Genomic DNA, 18,013 nt, shown 5'->3' with positions numbered 1-18,013 from the left:
ACTTTCATTTACTATTACTCTCAAAGATCCAGCTCAAAAATTTTCTTTAAACACCGAACATTTGAATCATATTTACTTCTTTTCACTTTAGGAGGAAATCTAACAACTTTCCTTACAGAAGTTTATCGACTTTCCGAGGAAATGTATCCAGAAAATGTTAATTTTGTTTAGTTTGTAATCTCTATACAAAGTTTAAATAAAATCTTAGGAGGCTTTTATGTGGGAAAACTGAACATTTGGTACATGTCCTCGAAACGGATAAAAAAAGTAAGTAAAGTATTCACCTATTTTTTGAGATGGGGCTTCACGTCCAATCACAAAAAGGTATCGGGGAAGAGGGCAGAAGCGCATACTTTATTTTTTATCCATATACCATATTATTTTCATGTTTATTTTTTAATTCAAATATTTAATTATTATTTTAATTTATCTATTTATTTTTAATCGAAATAAACATTCAATCGCAGTAACAGTACATTGATTCAAGGTCCCCTGAGTGCTGTTTTCATGCCAACTGGCTGTACCAATAAAACATTAATAAACTTCCAAATTAAAACTATGGTAAAAAAATCTGGAGTGAACGGATTATTAAAAATCGCAAACAACTTTCTCTTACTGCGGATATAACAATTATGTTTTTGTTTTTTTTCTTAAAATTAAACAGAAACGTTCACCATGTAAATTAAATAAGTGTTCACCTTTAAGTAGAAATAAGAGGTTTGTATCCATAGGAATCTGGTTGCCCCTAACTAAAACCGTTCCAAAACAACGATCAAACTTTACTCGAATTTTAAAATTTCAAAAAAAAAAATATATATTGTTTGAGAAAATTTCTAAAATCAAAACATGTTAACTTCTACGAAGTTAGTATCTTAATTTTAAAAAAAGCAGTGTAGCGGACATAAAAAAATTCAGGAAATATATTTTGAAAAATCGCAATTCTGATTTTTTCAAACTAGTTATTTTATATAATGCTTTAAATCAGAATGCGATTATAAGCCATGCAATTCTTGGTGTCATTTTATGGTGAAAGGATACCGTGATTTTTGAAATAGGTCATCAATAGCAGATTTGGGCATAATGGTCATTCCTTTTATTCTTTTCTTTTTTTTTATTTGAATACCTCACTGACTTTAAAACTGCAGATTGAGGTATCGTGCCATCAGAGAGTAGTTATCCCCAAGCGGCTCCCTGCCCTTCCATAGACTTCCATGGAGAGGAAAATGATTTGAATTAGCAACCATCCAGTTTTTTATAATTTGTTGGCTCCTTCTTCAAAATATCCTGGAAGGCTTCAGACAGCAAAATCTTTGTTAGAAAAATGAAATCCCTGATTTTCAGTTTCCTTCTTTCGCCAAATTATCTATTGAGACTGGTCCCCTTCAACTGGTGGCGCCATCTTCAGAACGTGTAGGGGAGTTGTGAGTCCCAGAGTTTTCTTAAGGAAGTAGGGCTTCTTCTTAAGGTAACCTTGGTTAGCCTAAGTTGTTACGTGACGGAAGGGTACGTATCTTATCAAAAATCCTTCCAGTTTCTTCTAATTTATAAGAGTTTTCTTAAAAATATCTTGAACAGATAAGACGGAGAAGCAGATCCTAGCACAGTGCTGCTTTTTCTACAACATTAAAGAGAACGTTGAAGAATTCGACTGAGTGGAGACATTAGGGTCACAATAGAATGAATAGTCCCAAAAATGGGAGCGGAATAGAGTGGAGGATGGTAATGTATTTTGGTCTTGGTGCAGTTTACCCCGTAAATAAAAAAAAAAAAAATTTATGGAAGTAATTCCTATGTTTGGGGCAAGACTTCTTCTTTATTTAAACAGTATAGAAATCTGCAACAAAAATAACTTCATTAGTGCATAAAAATATTGTATACTCCTTAAATTTTTAAAAATGCTTGTTTTGTAAATTAATTCAACAGTATTAGGCAAGCCAGATCGATTGAAGTGTAGAACTAAAATTGCCGAACACTACTTTAAATGCACCTTAATATTACCCACATAGAATGCTAAAATAATACATGTTGACGGTTATATTTTCCATTAAAATTGAAGTTATTCTTACACGAATTAAAATATTTTGTTTTAACCGAATGCTATGTTTGTCATCAAATCATTTTCACTCGAGATTCGCTCTGAGTATTATGCAAGACTTCATTTCATAAAATAAATTATTTGGAGAAAAGTAATATTTTGACATGGTTGAGTATTTTTACTCAAAGGTTTTGCTTATTTTCCAACGAATAGCGCATAAAGATTTTTATGATTCATTTCTGCAGTAACCAAAATTTAATACGTCAACTATATTTTTCCTACAGTATACTGATTGCTATCGTTTAAAATTTATTTCATTATATTGAAGTTAAAGAAAGAAGATTTTGAATATGTTTAAACTTCAAAAGCAATTTTTTAAATATTTGTATTGTTTTACTGTTCTTCAAAATGGTAAGGCATTTTATTGAAGTAGGCTGTGCTTCGGTTGTCTTTTAACCAATATAATTAATACTTCGACCAATATTTTTCATACATACATAAATATATAATATAGTATTACAGTCTATAAAATATTAAAATTAAGATTAGGGATTTCTATTGTATAATTTATATTATAATATACATTTAGATTATTTATATATAAATATATGTGTGTATAATATTAAATCTAATATACTTATATGATGATTACATTATTTTACAACCTAAAGATAATAACGAAATTAAAAAAAAAAAACTCTCAACGGTAGATTGATTTACATAACATAAAAATAATAATTTATTTTGTTCATAATTAACTAGAATTGAAATCATTTTAAAAATTATTGATTTGTTGGGCGAGATGCTAGACTGATAGATGTAAGAGTTATTTGCAAACAGCCAAGATAAGGTGGTGAACCAAGTGCCTAGCAGAAGTATTGAGCATGTGTGTATCCATTAGTATGAGAAAAATGCATATCTTATCAATATGTCTGTCGAAGTTATTAAGTGATGCTTAAAAACAGAAAATAAATACATAAATGCAGAAGGTTTGATTTTGTCTGAAATAAATGACGAAAAATGCAATCTCAGAGAGGTTTGTCAATTAGATTTTATAAAGAATGAAGGAAAAACCAGTTTTTGAAAATTTTATTCATTTTGAAAATAATTAATTATTTTACTGACTTTGTTATTTTAGGATTCTCATAATAATATTTATTGATAGTTTTAAATTGTTGGATAAATTATTGCATCATTTATTAAAAAATAATATGAATGAATTTCATATTGATAGTCAAATGCTAAGAGGAGAGAAAACCTGCTAAAATTTTTGCACGCCGCTTCCTGACCTGAAGATGATTTTTTGGGGATTATATATGATTGGACTTAGTGAGATTCTCACTTTTGGGCTTCCAACAATTCGCAAAAGTCTATACTCACTGCTTACTGCGTCATTTTTCTAGTGTGGTAATCGCTTTTATCATTGCCAGTTGTTTTAAAGGTTACTTAATTCTACAGAATCTTTCTTATTTATCCTGTTGTTATACGTTTCATAGAAAAAAAGAAAAAAACAGATGATATATTTTTTTTAAGATAATTTTGTTTTTAATATCGTTCGTTATTTTTAACTAACAAAAAATGTAATTATTCAATAATAAGTTCTTAAATTGTGAAGTGGTCTTTACAAGCTAAACTTTAGTAAAAGTTTCTAATATATTTCTAGAGAGCTTCGCAATAATCTCTTTCTAAGATCCCACTTCATCAATCTGAGCGGTTCCTAAAATTGCAGTCTCCTGAAAGCTTCGTAAAGAAAAAAATAAATAAATAAATAAATTTAATTTAGCAATTGAATTTCCGACTTGTTGAGAGAATAAAACTTTTTTTTCACTGAGTGCTCTTTAATAGTATTAGAGCTATTCTTCAGTCTATTGACTTACCACTTGATACTTTTCTAAATTCAGCTATCTCTGAACGTTTTTTGTATTGTCTACGATAAGGCCAAATAACATACTTTTCCCACTACTCTTCTGGTTTCCAATTCATTTACTTTTATTAATAATTTTAGTTTCTCCATATTAATTATCGTATTTGTAAATCAAATCATTAAAAAATCTTGGTCTGCAATTGAATTCAAAACTAATAAATTAAAGTTTATCAAAAGAATGATGCAATAATTTTTCCAAGATTATAATACTTAGACCTAGAGTTTAAGTGTAAAATATATACCTTTGTTTAATAAATAAGTATTATGTACATGTACATTGATGAGTTTTAACATGGTTATGTATTTGAACATTAATTTTATAGTTAAGAGTTAAATTTTGTTATTACCTCTCCTACAATAACTGTTTATACAAATTAATTATATGTATGTCACTGCCAGATTTGTGTACTTAATTTAATTTATTAATAAAACAAAGTTTTTAATTATTACTAGTAAAAGTTTATATGTTCTTTAATATAGTTTATTAAAATAAATATCTCATCCTTTTTTTGGTTATTTCCTTCATTATCTATTAATCAAAATCACAAGATACTCGCGACGACATTAATCAAACTGATGAGGAACATTAATTTTATGCAACCTGCGGTTGGAATCACAGTGATGATAAATATTAATTTTAACCACTTTAGCCCGCTTATATTCTGACCAGTTTAGAATTTTCATTCATCAAATGAAATGGTATTTTTAGAGATATCTTTTTTTGTTTTGTTTAATGCTCAACTTTAAATTAAATTTGAACTTTCTCTCCAAAACTTCTAGCACATGCTTTGTAGTCAAATTTCGACCTCCATTGCACAATCAGAGTAAACTATGTAGACACTATAAGTTGTAGAACTCTCTACTCAAACCTGATGAATGATTCTCTGAATATGAATGAAAATCCGAAACTGATCAGAATTAAAGCGCAAGTGGTGGTTAAAATCAACAATTTTGCGAACATTTTAAAATGAGAATTTTTTTTTCTTTTCAGCGACAAAAGTGCAGCTGTTTTCTAGAGAATTAAAAAAAAACGCTCGTAATCTATTCTGCGAAATTGCCCATTCTGTTAACCGATTTTATCTGAACATAGGGTAATTTTTAAAGTCCATCTTAACAATTAGATGCACGGATCCCATCATAGTTTTTCACACATTTGTGCGATTTTCTCCTTTTGCTTAGATCAAGATTTTCATTCATCAGAGAATGATTCATTAGGTTCATTCTAGATGCTTTAGAAAGAAAGGTCAATTTTATATACATATAATATATATATGTGTGTGTGTGAGCATTTTTCAACGGCAATACGTATTTTGAGGTACTTCGATAGAAGTACAAATGTATACCAGAGTTTCAGTTTCCGTCCTTTAGGTCATATACATAAGGGTGTATGTGAACATATCGAACCCTCTTATATGTTTAATACAGGAAATCTCATATTTAGTTTGATTCATTGCAGATATTTGTTACAATTTTACTGATAATTTATTGTTTTTATGTACATATATTTGCAAATGTTATTTTAGTTTTATTAGTTTTTTTTTAATTTTAGCATTGGATAATTATTATTATATTATTAATTATTAATACTAACAATAATAATACATGTTGTAGAAGGGATTAGCTCAGTGGTTAGCATACATTCCCAGTCGGAGATCCCGGGTTCGAATCAAGCTGCCCTTAGATTTTCTCTTCCTAAGAGCCACATAAGCTCACTGCCCGAATACAGTGTTAAGTGTAATGAGAGTACAATGACGGCAGTGCAATGAAAAAGGCTAAGGGTTTTAAAATAAAAATTTTAATAAATTTTGAAATGCTACATGAATCATTAAAAAATGATTGATCCTAGTTGTAAGTTGAAATTAATACACCTCTATTGGTATTTAGCGGCAGTAATATTACTTATTTTTGATAAGGATCGTTTGATTATTTTTGTTTATGTTTAGTGATGAAGGCCAATCTCTATCACCACGCGAACGAATTTAAATTTATTTTAAATAAATATAATTTCAATTTTTTAAGCAGCACTCTTTATTTGTAACTATTGCAGTTTTCCATTTGTTTTCATAATATATTTAAACAATAATGAAACCGAAATATCTATTGATATGATGGATAGGCTATCATGTTTTAAATTTTTCATATATACCTTATAAAATACTAAATAATTTATTTCATTGTTTGGAATTAAAGACAAGGGTTAAATTTTATAAATATTTGACATAAAATTATAAAATTATTTGTCTATTATAAGTACTACCAAGTTGATACGAGCAAATACAGTATCTATTAATATAATATCTTTTTTATTTTAGATTGTAATTATAACATAAGAAGCTGGGGTGGCAGTACGACTTCAAACAGAAAGGTTGGGCAAAATGTTTGAAAAAAGCTGCCTTATGTAACGATTAGGATCTTTCTCACAGACAATAAAATTTCTTATTCATAGACAATATTTACAAGGATTAAAAAAGTTATTGAAATTTCGTCTTTAAAGTAAATGGGTGACCGAAAGTCTGAATTCCCTAATGGAATTTTCACTTTGTCTTGAACTCTAGCTTTTATTAACTTTGTACATTAGTTACTCATATGAAAGGCTAAAACTTTTTTTGAACAATTTAACCAGTACAATTAATTTTAGAACAGTTTTAAGGGTGAGGGTGGCTTACCTCTATGTGCAGTTTTGCATTGCAGGTATGAGTTTGAGTCTAAAATTCCAAGGTCAATCACAGACCAGGACCAGAAGTGTGAATCTCTGGTTAATTATTTTCAGCTATTCAGTCTTCAAGTTAATGGGACTGCTGCTAGATAATGTTCGACCAGGTTTTTTTTTTTGAAGTATTGCAACAAAAGCCCATAAATTGAACTTTATATTCTCTTCAGATGTACACAACCCATGTGCCATTGAAATAATTTCTTAACAAAAAATGAAAGTTTGAAACAAGAAGAAATGAAAGATAATTCATCTATTTAAAATGAAAAAATAAAAAGTTTTAATTATAAAAATAATTTTCTTCTTCTCTCTTCATTTTTTCTCCATTACATTCACCATAGTCTTCATTTAGCATAAATGCTGAGCTTTTCTGGCAGCGCTAAATGGGCTATGATAGTCTGAAAAATTGCAGGACTTAAGTTCTTTGACAAATACTTCAAAAAAAACCAATCACTGTAGCGCAATTCACAAGCCCACCGAACATCAAAAGGGTGTACTGGTGGACCGGAAATAAGGCGAGTAAACCATTGTTTTTTATAGAAAGTAAATTGGACAACACGAAAAATAACATTGCCTAACGTCAATATAGCACTACAGAAATATGCAAACCAAAGTATATGAAAGATTTTCTCATTCAATATGTTCATTGATAAAATACATAAAGAATCGTATATTTGAATAGTACCAGATGACCCGTATTTATAAAACAAACACTTTGATGTTAAAGGAAATGCTTCATTAAGATTAACCGATGAATAAAATCCTAATGTAAGAAATCTGTTCTCTATAAAAATATCTGTTAAATATATTTGTAATATGATATTAATAAAATTAATTACTTCGCATAGAATGAGGCTGATGGTCCACTTACGATTTAAGTTATATTCCATTCTCTGTTCAAGAACTTTAGCTATGGAAGCAACCTTAGTTTGACGTCTTTTAAGCGTATCTAAGCTATAATTATCTATTTTCAACTCAGCGTTTTCTCCTCCTTCTTCTGCTCCTTCTTCTTCCTCTTCTTCTTCTTCTTCTTCTTCTTTCTCTCCTTCTCCTTCTCCATCTTCTTCTTCTACTTCTTCTTCACTTTCTTTAGATTTATCTTCCTTGTTTTTCTTATCATTCTTGTCTTTTGAATTATCTTGATGAATATTTTCATTATCTTCTTTAGATTTTTTACTATTTTTCTCTATAATGGTTAGATCAGTAAATCTAAGATTTTTAAGAATTTCATAGATGGTATTGTCTTCATAATAACGCCATAAAATTTCACCACTGAACATAAACATTAGGGATTGTAAAAATAGAAAATGTGGCACCCATTGATAGTATTTGTGATACATAATCTCATTTCGCCCATTTGAACTGAATAAACCTTTAACAGAGCCATTTTTAAATGTGTAGGTTCCAGTGAAGAAACAAAATTTGTTAACTACATCTTGAAGGTCAGTTTCAGTTGTACAATTAATCCAGTCACCAAAATAATTTCTCATCGATATAAGAGCACATAAAATAAGAATCCACTTCAAACCAATGTACTGAAATTTAAACACAAAATTATCAATGTTAGTTTTTTTTTTAGGAACCACTACAACGTATTTCTTGAGATCATTTATTAATTCCATGACAAGGAACTGATAAATGAAGAACCACAAAACTAAATGACCGGATAAAAGTGAAAAAAAAAATATTTATATTACTTCTCCCTCCCTTTTCAAGTTCACTTTTATTGAGCTAACGATTTTTGACGGAATCATCAAGATGCCATCACTTCTCTTAGTATAAATAAACATTCTTTTTTGCTTAAGGAAGCTCTTTGTTCTAAGTTTACCAATAAACATTGAAACAATCTGAAGAATGATTTTTTTTAATATAAACAAAATAAAGATAAAAAAATTCCTTAAACATTAAAAATAAAAATCTGATTTGCAAACTCAAACGATTTCCTCTTACAGAAATTAATGTAAATCAATTTTCTTGAAACTAACTATTTTTACGAAAAATATAGTAATTATAATTTTTATTTATGCTTGTTCTCCATAAAAAAAAAAAAAACTTTTGAAGAATGGTGATGTTTCAGCTCCTCAGGAATCTAATTGTAATAGCCTAACTATACCTAATGACAAAACAAATGAAACCTTTAGCAACTACTTAGAAAATTGGAAAAAATGGTTTAATACTGACGCATTTCTAATGGACTGATATTCTTCCAAGTAGAAATTTTAGTTTGACAAATCATGATTCATCAATATTATACAGCTATTGAAACCGCAGTTTATACAAAATTTTGATTTCTCATTACAGGCTTATACCGCAGGCCAATGTCAAATTGCTTTCTCTAGTTTCTAGATAGAAACATACTTCAGATCTTATAAAACCTGTGAAATATAAAAAAATCTTTTGTGAACTGAAAACAGACGACTTTCTCTAAAGCAAATATACAATAGGTAATTAAATTTTCTTGAAAATGAGAATTTGGACATAAAAAAGAAGTTGATAATTTTTCGTTATGTTTGTTACATCAAATTCATACTATTGAAGGAAAGCAAGAAATTAATTATAAATACTCATTAATCAACATTCCCTAAGAAAGAATGTAGGAAAAAAGTGATTGGCCCAGCATACAACAAGACTAAGTTCAAATGAAATCCTTTGGCAAAGATCACTGGTAGGTGAAACTTGTAATTTTGGATAGGCGTTTAATAGTTATTAAAAAATCTTACATATAGGATTTATGACCTTAAAAGAACTGAAAAGGCACTTTAGAGGCGAGCTTAACTTCAACCGTCCGTAAGAACCTCCTTCTTTAACAAAATTTCCAGGGAAAATTTTTTCTAAAAAAAAGTAATAGGCTACATCTTACAAGTAAAGTTTAGGCGCAAAGTTTAAAGTAAATAGTGGGAGAACGCTGCTTGGGAAAAACCGCTACTGAAAAATTTATTTAGTAAAATAGCACTTCCAGATGACTGATTTTGTTGTAAATCTTTCTGTATGATCCTTTAGTGCCACCTTAACGAAATATTAAATTTAATCTAGATGCGATTCTCTGAATTTGAGTCGTGATAAATAGATAAGAGAGAACATTTTTGTAAAAACCAATACTTCGTACAGGGGACAAAAGTATAAGTACCCTCAATGCACATATTTCCTTCGGATACTCTAATCATGATAAAAACACTTCTCCTTGAGAACAGCGAGAGGAAGGTAATAACTAAATAAAATATTACTAAAATTAAGAGCCAAAGCAAGAAGCCCAACAGCAGCATAACTATCGTATTATTGAATTTACCACAAAATTGTTGAATTCTCAACACCGTGCAATTAACTTAGTGAGAAGAGACGTTTACCACAGATTGTAGAAGATACAAGTTTAGCAAATAAACGGAAAGTATGACGGTTTCCTTAAAAATCACTGACTACTTATAACAGCATTTTACTAGTTAGCAGGGTAGTTGCTGCAAAATTTTCTTATACAAAAATATATTTATGAGGCGAAACACATGCACACGTCCTCCAACTTGATTGAAATCTCCAACTTTTCTCTTCCTCTGAAGCAACGGTTTTCTACAGCTAAAATATAATATCCAACCCAGCATCACTTCCATACGTACAATTAGTTCCCGTCTTATACTATCTACTTGAGCAACTAAAAACTGTAAAATTTACCTTCGATCCACTAATTACCCCTCCACATGATCACAAATGTGAGGCAAATGTTATTGGCTAATGCTGACACCACTACTACATTTTTACAATAATATTTATATATTTTATGAGATCAAGAGGAACCGAAGTCCATTCATCAAGGTTGAGGAACTTATAGATAGGAATATATTTCATCTCGCCTTTATTTACATCTAATTGCCAGATTGAAGATGGATCCTCGGCGAATTGAGGCTAATTGGCTTATTCGTTCAAACGCAGTTAATCACACTGTGTTGATTAATTCTATTCTCAACCTTTAAAATGTATCAGAGATTTGTAAGATAAAGGAAAAAAATAATATAAACTTCTGCCAACGTTTTGAAATTGAATTTTTCTATCCAAGGCTCTAAAGCATGGTGCACTAATGTTTACAGTAATATGACTTGTAACATATTTGTTTAGCTAATTTGAAACCGCTCTCGAACTTCTTTAATTGAAGATGATATTAGATCAACTAAACAGTGATGTACGACATATAACAGCGTCATATTACACCACTCAGTACAAAGGTTTTAAGCTTTGAAAAAAATAGTATCATCGAAAAGTTAGGGGGCATATTTATTATTCTTATTAGATTTACCAAGAAATTTAAGAGAAATTTTTAAAGCCTAGCTTGAATAGCAAACTTGAAAAAGTTTGGGGCCATTTTACAGCGACTATAAGTTTATTACTTTACCTTGGAAATGAAACGTTAATAACCAATGTAAAAAATATTATGGTTTTTGTAAGTATGTAAGTATGAGACCTGAAGATGACCTAGTTCCTAGGTCAAAAGCATGACAAAAAATAAATAAATTATGACTTAAATTAGCTTTCTTTCTTTTAGATTAATGAATCGGTTCCTAAAAACTATGAACAATAATCTACTATTATAAAATAATTAAATTGGTGATGGTTATGATAGTAAGGTAATCAGCTTGCAGAAATTGAGAAGAATAAAACAAGCTTTATTGCTTACATAAGGCAGTTGTTCATACTATAATTAAAAGTAAAAACTCAAAACAAAATTTATTAATGCATATAAAAACAATATCAAAAGAGGAAAGCAACATTTTATGATCCACAGATTTGTGAGTAGATAGCAATTATGTTTATTTTAAACACTTTCAACCTTCAAATAAATAGCGGCTTTTCTTTTATTTAAAATTTTTACTTTGTATTAATAATTTAAAATAAATAATACTTCTGCACTTATTAAGTTAAATAAAATTTGGTAGGTACTTAACGCTTTTAGTAAGTATATATAAAAAAATAACAATAGTTAATATTTGCACAAATGTAGACTCATTTATTTTTTAAAATATATCATCTGACATATAACATTAAATATAAGTTACTCCTAAGCATTGTATTTTTAAAAGAGTACAGTTCAATTTTTAGATCAAAGACAGCTTGTCTTCCCCTAAACGTTTTATAATAAAATAAAAAAACACTTTTCTAAATACTGCAATACACCTCAAATAAATATAAATTCTAAAGAATTGTTTTAAGAATAAAGTCGCAGATAAAGACATATTAGTTAAACTTGTCAATAACAAAGTATTAATCGAAAAGTAATAAATAGAAGTTATGAACATTTTTTAATATCAAAACTGTCTTTTGACACATATATTTCCCAAATAAGAAGTAAATATTGTTTTTTAATGATGTACATCTGCCCCACAAAAATGCAAGTGATAAACAAGAAAATAATAATTCTGATTTCAAAGAAAGATTACAATAATTCCCGTTAATAAAGACAAATAAATGGCTAATAATTCTATCAACAAAATAAATAAAACAAGTGTGAAAAAAAATAATAGCGCTGGCATTTAATTTTGGAAGATAGTACGTGTAAAATCAATGTAGTCCAGAGCTCCAGGAATTGGTCTTTCAGTTTTTGCGTCTACATATGGCTTCATTCTTGCTACACAATAATCAGCCATTTCCTTGGTGAGGTTCTATATAAGAAAAAAAATTAAAATAAAAGGTATTAATATAAGATTAAATGAAAATTTTATCTTTCTATGACCTGAAGATGATCTTATATCTTTGATAAGAATTTTTTTTTTATAGCAAATCCAAACGGCAACAGTCAGGGTTCCCAACTCTCTCTTGGTCTGACAATTAATTGTTTTAAAGTATGATTCCTTATGAATTGTACTATATATTTTTTAGATACGATAATATATAGGGTAATAACTAAATAATGTTTAATAAACCGATACTTTTTAAAACATAACGTACTTATTTTATGTATTTCAATTTATTTCTTTGAGTTTAGTCTTTAGCTCTAGATGATTAGTGGTAATACAGTTCAATAAAATTGTCGCGATAAAATAACACAATACACTGTAGTACGCACCTGATTGATTAAAACCATCGAAATTATGTAATCTGATTGGCGGTTGTGATTATGGATAAAATTACCAGTACACTTCTTTATCCATTAAACAATAAAATATTGAAACAGCTTACTTCTTTTTTTTACTTTTAAGATATTATGTTTATTAGACTGGCTATTGCCCAGTCTTCTTATCAAAAACTGCACAATTGATATCAATTGTTCGGATTAGAGAAATTGTTTCATTCTTTTATGAGTTGCTAACGCCATTTACTATTAAGATACTGTATTACCACCTCTTAAAGTAAACAAATATTCACTAGCTAAACCTACCGCATAAAGTTCTTCCTTAGTGACGTATGGCCTATCGCCAGCAGTAATGGCTCTAAAAGCGTTTTCTATTTCTTCAGATGATTGTACGTTTTCCGTTTCTTTACTAATCATAAAAGCCATATATTCTTGTAAAGAAACATAGCCATCTCTATTTGGATCCACGATATCTGTAATACAAAGAAAACTTCAATTTCTGAATAATTATAACAGCTCTAAATTAAGCTGTAAATCTCCGTGTAAGTTGATTCTGTTATTTAAATCCTGAAAAGAAACCATTAATAATAAATTATTACAAATAAACTTTTGTCTGTATCTAATGTTAAAATAATAATACGTTTGAGGCTAACAAAAATCGTATTGTTCGGTGTGTTATAACTGTTATCGGCCAATAGAAATTTGAACAACTCTTACAAAGAATAATACTAACAAAGTGATGAGGCAATAGAGGTCAAAGGAGTTGAAAGGTGAACTTGGGTGAGTATATCCAGAGACCATGGGAGTTTAAGACTGCAATTCAGGACCATCAGTAGAAGATCTTATAGAAGCATGCTAAGGATCCTGCTTTGATCAATGATAGATGCCACCGTTGTCTATTAAAACTCAAAATGTGGGCCATATAATCTAAGTTATGTTATATACAGGGAACAAAACTTTATATAAATTACATTCCTCACAGCTGTGCTACCTATAAGATGCAATTCAGGGTCCTGGAAAGTATTTTTACAGAATTAAACACCAACAAAATGTTTTGTGTAGTCTCTTAAGTAAAAAGCTGATTAATCCTTAAGCAGATGATCTGCTAAATCAATAATAGTAAGGGAAGGAATTTGAGACTCCATTTCAGGTGATCCTTAGATCGAGGACTGAATGGAGGGTAAACTGGACAGAACAGTGCCAGAAGGAAGCCATGTGGTATACAGATGTCTCCAAGATGGCCTGCGGGACCGGAGCTGGAGTGTATGGGGCTAAACCTGAGGTACTTATTGAGAGTGCTCTTGGGAGATATGCCACCGTCTTTCACGCCGAAGTCTTTGCTATAAAAACCTGTGCTGAGGAAAATCTGCGAATGAATCTTAGGGATAGGGAGGTTCGCATCTTTTCGGACAGCCAGGCCGCGCTGAAGGCCATTGACTGGCTCGGCACAATAAAGTTCGGTTAGAATGGGTGCCGGGTCATGTGGGGATTAAGGGGAATGAGACAGCTGATCTACTGGCCAGGAATGGAGCCAACACTCCTTTCATTGGCCCGGAGCCTGTCCTGGGGATCACCACGGGTGCAGTTCGTGAGGCTCTCAGAGATTGGATCTGGAGAGAACACGAAAAGAACTGGGTGATGCTTCCTGGGGTCAAACACAGCAAGAGTGTTATGCCCTTGCTGTGCAAACATAGAACCAAAGAGACTTTGGGCTTGGGCAGGAATCAGATCACTCTGATTACGGGCCTATTCACAGGGCACGGTAGGTTCAGAAAGCACCTACACAAATTAGGGCTTATTAGCTCGGAACCATTGTGCAGATTGTGCCAGGAAGAGGAGGAAACGGCCTCTCACCTGTTATTCGATTGCGTTGCAATCGAGAGACTGCGCTACGAAATCTTTGGGATTTTGAGACCAAAGGAGATTATAGCGCAGAAGGAACTGGTAGGGAAAGCCCTCAACCTTCTTAGAAGGGGAGGTTTCACCTACTAGATTTAGAGGGAAGGCACAATAAGCCTCTTGTGGCTGCGGTGCCGTGGGGTATAGGTCCCGTCCCGCCCGTCTAAATCTAATCTAATCTAATCTAAGGGAAGGAATTAATCAACTCAGAAGTTAAGCGAACTGGATTAAGTGTTATTGTCATGGTAGAAAACTGCCCAGAGGTAAAAAAAAGAAACTCGATTGAACTCTTCAAGAGCCTTAATTTAAAATAATAATAATAATCATACAGAATGAATTCAGATACAATGATTATATCTACAACATTATATCTCTCAATTACCTAAAATGTTCTGAAATTCCGGGTCTGGTTGGCCTTCTTCTACCATCGGCAAGTCATAACCCAACGCTCTTAGACAACTCTTGAATTCATGTTGGTTTAGTCTACCACTCTTATCTTTGTCGAAGTGTTTAAACATCATAGAAAATTCTTTAAGAGCATCTTCTGAAACTCCAGAATGATTTCTAGCTTGTATTTGTTGTTCAAGATTATGTTGCATACGCATGCCAAGTTGATCCAATTGATCCCACTGTTGGGCAAGGCCGACCGTGCTATGTTCGGTATACCTTTGTAGAAAACAAAACCAAAATGTTCGTATATAAATATACATATATTATTTAATACATATTCGATTTAAAAATAACCTTAATTAGGATCGTTCAACATTTGCTAGGCAGAATCTTTCTCTAGTTTTCTCTAATAATTTTTTTTTTAACGTAGATTTTCGGCTACCATATTTTTGTACCATAATTCTATAATTTTTGGAATAAACTTATCTTTTATTTTCTATTGCTAATAATAAGAGAAGTATTGCAATCGTTCAGATTTTCGATTATGAGTTTTTATCAGAAATACAGTTTTGAGATGGCCTGTGATGGGCGAAAAATTGGATCTTTCAAATTAATAGTGAGAGTGGGTGTGTGTGTCTTTTTTATCATCATAATCATCAAGGATTAGGAGTTGGAAGCCGCCTGTTCCGACAGCCTGCCACTATGTGAAGTAACCTGGGACATCTCCGAGGTCTGTACGTGTATATCTAACCTAGTTACACTACCTAGTATTCCAAGAAAATTTTCAAATAAAATGGTAGCACTGAGTTTACCATGTTTAAACAAAATCGCAGGAATTTTTGCGATAATATCGCAAAGAAAGAACAACACAATGTTTGATTGTGAGATTGCAATAAAAATAAAATAGAAAAAAGTGGTTTGTAATAATAGCAACTTTCATTTTTTAGCTAGTGACACGTTTTCTAAGAACTATTTCGGTGAAAATTTGATATCTAAAATTCTACGAGCTATATTTCCTCTTACTTCAAGCAAGAGAATGTAAAAGTAAAAAATAAAAACAAAACCATTCCGACATTTGCCTTTCAAAATGATTTTAAAGATAAAACACTGAATGAGTTTCGCCACTAATGAAATCCTATTTATTTTTTGTCGGCAGAAATGGCAGTTAAGCAAAAAAATGAAACTGAAATTTTCTTTAAAAAAAATAAAAAACACCCTATTATACTTCTTCACTGCTGTCTCAATTTTTTTTTTTTTTTTTTTTTAACGGTTGTATGCAAGATTTTAAATTTTAATTTTTAATGAAGTAATACACTACTGAGTATATTGATTGTTAATAACGAAATTTTAAAAATCGAAAGCAGAAATGTTAGTTAAGAGGATTTCTTAGGTGATGGCATAAATTACTAACTTAAACCTACAAAAAATTTTTAGGAATATAACAGGCACTGTTAAGAATGAACAAGAATTATCTTACCTATTGTCTAGTATGAGGTGTTCTTCAAGTATTGCACCTAGTTCTTCAATTTTCTTCAAATCTGATTTTCTAGATCTAACTTCAGTTGCTTTCCGCTGCAAAAAAAAATTAAATAAATTTAAAAAAAATAAATAGTTTTATGTTTTTTAAATTAAAATAATGAAATAAATTGAGATTCAAAAGGAAAAATATAAATGTATAAAATACTAACAAGTAATAATAGGTATATTAAATTATACATTCCGTACAGTAAAAGTAAGAAATAATGGCAAAGCCTGGTATCAATAACATTGGAATTAGATCGATTTCTTATGAGAACTATGAGAAATAGTGATAAATTAAATGGTAATATACCTTAGTTGCTTCAAGTTGTTGCTCTAATGACCCCGATCCTTCCATCATGGAAGTCCTGAAATGCAGAATATTTCAAAATTAAAAGAGTTCTTTCAGAAGACACTTAAAGTTAATAGAAATATGTTTATAAATGAAAAACAACAAACATTTTATTTTAAAAAAAAAAAAAACTGTGTTTACAAATGTTATAAATAATTTAACATGGACGGCATGAATTTGATTAATGCACGATTTTTGAGTGAGGAGGAAATAAGATACTTTATCTGTGCTATTATAATGTTACCCTGGAATTGTTACCCTAGAAGTCTTTGAAAATTTATTTTTTTTAAAAACCCACATCTAAAGTAATTCAGGAATGTAATCCAATAAATTCGCATTTAAATCTTTAGGCAACAGCCCTCTACAGAAGAGAACCCACCCTGATGATAATCGATGCTGGGACAATATCGTTTATTCATCTTGCCTTGAGGACCATAATGTAGTAAATCGATAAAGTGAACAATTTATGAGAAAATTAATGGCAGCTCGAAATAAAATATATAGTTTTACTGTGAATGAGTCGTTGGATAAGCAATGCTGGATAAAATCTTTTAAACTGAATAATTTATTTAGATAAGAGATTGTGTGTAACATGTGACGAAAAACGTATGAGTAAAAGTTAAAATTTTCTATACAAATCGAGCTTTCTTTCCTTGATGATGGATATAAAACCGAAACCGCTCAGAATGTTTCAAAAACAAGCATGTTATATATAAATGCGATAAAAATAAAATCTTTGATACAGATTTTTCTTAAATAATAAGAAAAAATTAGTAAAAGCTTGAAGTAATTTTTGGCATGCTTTTTATGACAAAAAAATAAACTAGAGTCGAATATTTTTCCTTCAAGTAATGTTTAACAAATTAAAGCAAGTTGCAATTGTTTGCGAAGTTGATTCCGTATACAAAGAATACCATCATTTCATTAAACAATAAAGCATAAGTTTATATTAAAAATAAAAAAAAAATTATAAAAATAATCTCAAGTAAATTAAACTTTTTGTAGCATGAGTAAAATAAATTTCTGAGTTAATTAAGCAAAACAAAGAATAACACAGTTAGATAAATAATAAATCAATATAATCGTCACCCGTCCCATCCAAGAAGTCGATATCTGAGTATTCCACATAGAAG

The 18,013-nt window shown here is 30.2% G+C and overlaps 2 protein-coding genes across 8 annotated transcripts in view; both read right to left on the bottom strand.

Annotated features, from left to right (window-relative positions):
- Window positions 1-902: 902 nt before the first annotated feature.
- LOC141452310 (innexin shaking-B-like) lies at window positions 903-8,422 on the bottom strand. 3 transcript variants are annotated; one of them, XR_012457318.1, is made up of 2 exons: window positions 3,416-8,422; window positions 903-1,834 (listed from the first exon to the last, which is right to left on the bottom strand). XR_012457318.1 is itself a non-coding variant. In XM_074124310.1 (2 exons), exons 1-2 carry the CDS (start codon window positions 8,289-8,291, stop codon window positions 1,818-1,820), a joined length of 768 nt encoding a protein of 255 aa, XP_073980411.1. In that variant the 5' UTR covers window positions 8,292-8,421; the 3' UTR covers window positions 903-1,817. The 3 variants fall into 3 exon arrangements, 2 of the variants coding, with proteins under 2 accessions (XP_073980411.1, XP_073980410.1); XM_074124310.1 differs by having other exon boundaries at window positions 7,541-8,421; XM_074124309.1 differs by having other exon boundaries at window positions 7,509-8,420.
- Window positions 8,423-11,297: 2,875 nt separating this feature from the next.
- The window catches only part of alpha-Spec (alpha spectrin), a 34,158-nt gene continuing 27,442 nt past the window's right edge, over window positions 11,298-18,013 (bottom strand). For 3 of the 5 annotated variants that reach the window (XM_074124970.1, XM_074124972.1, XM_074124973.1), the window contains 6 exons: window positions 17,970-17,993; window positions 16,842-16,896; window positions 16,488-16,582; window positions 15,003-15,286; window positions 13,028-13,194; window positions 11,298-12,311 (listed from right to left, as the gene is read on the bottom strand). In XM_074124970.1, coding sequence (XP_073981071.1) covers window positions 12,183-12,311; window positions 13,028-13,194; window positions 15,003-15,286; window positions 16,488-16,582; window positions 16,842-16,896; window positions 17,970-17,993 — 754 coding nt within the window. In that variant the 3' untranslated portion in view covers window positions 11,298-12,182. The remainder of the gene's footprint in view (window positions 12,312-13,027; window positions 13,195-15,002; window positions 15,287-16,487; window positions 16,583-16,841; window positions 16,897-17,969; window positions 17,994-18,013) is intronic. The other 2 variants (XM_074124971.1, XM_074124975.1) reach the window with 1 other exon arrangement.

This window comes from Rhodnius prolixus, unplaced genomic scaffold (assembly GCF_049639745.1).
Source record: "Rhodnius prolixus isolate KJV_2025 unplaced genomic scaffold, Rpr scaffold_3, whole genome shotgun sequence".
Taxonomy (NCBI): Eukaryota; Metazoa; Arthropoda; class Insecta; order Hemiptera; family Reduviidae; genus Rhodnius; species Rhodnius prolixus.
Note: the sequence above shows the minus strand (reverse complement) of the source record. Positions and strands in the feature narration are given on the sequence as shown.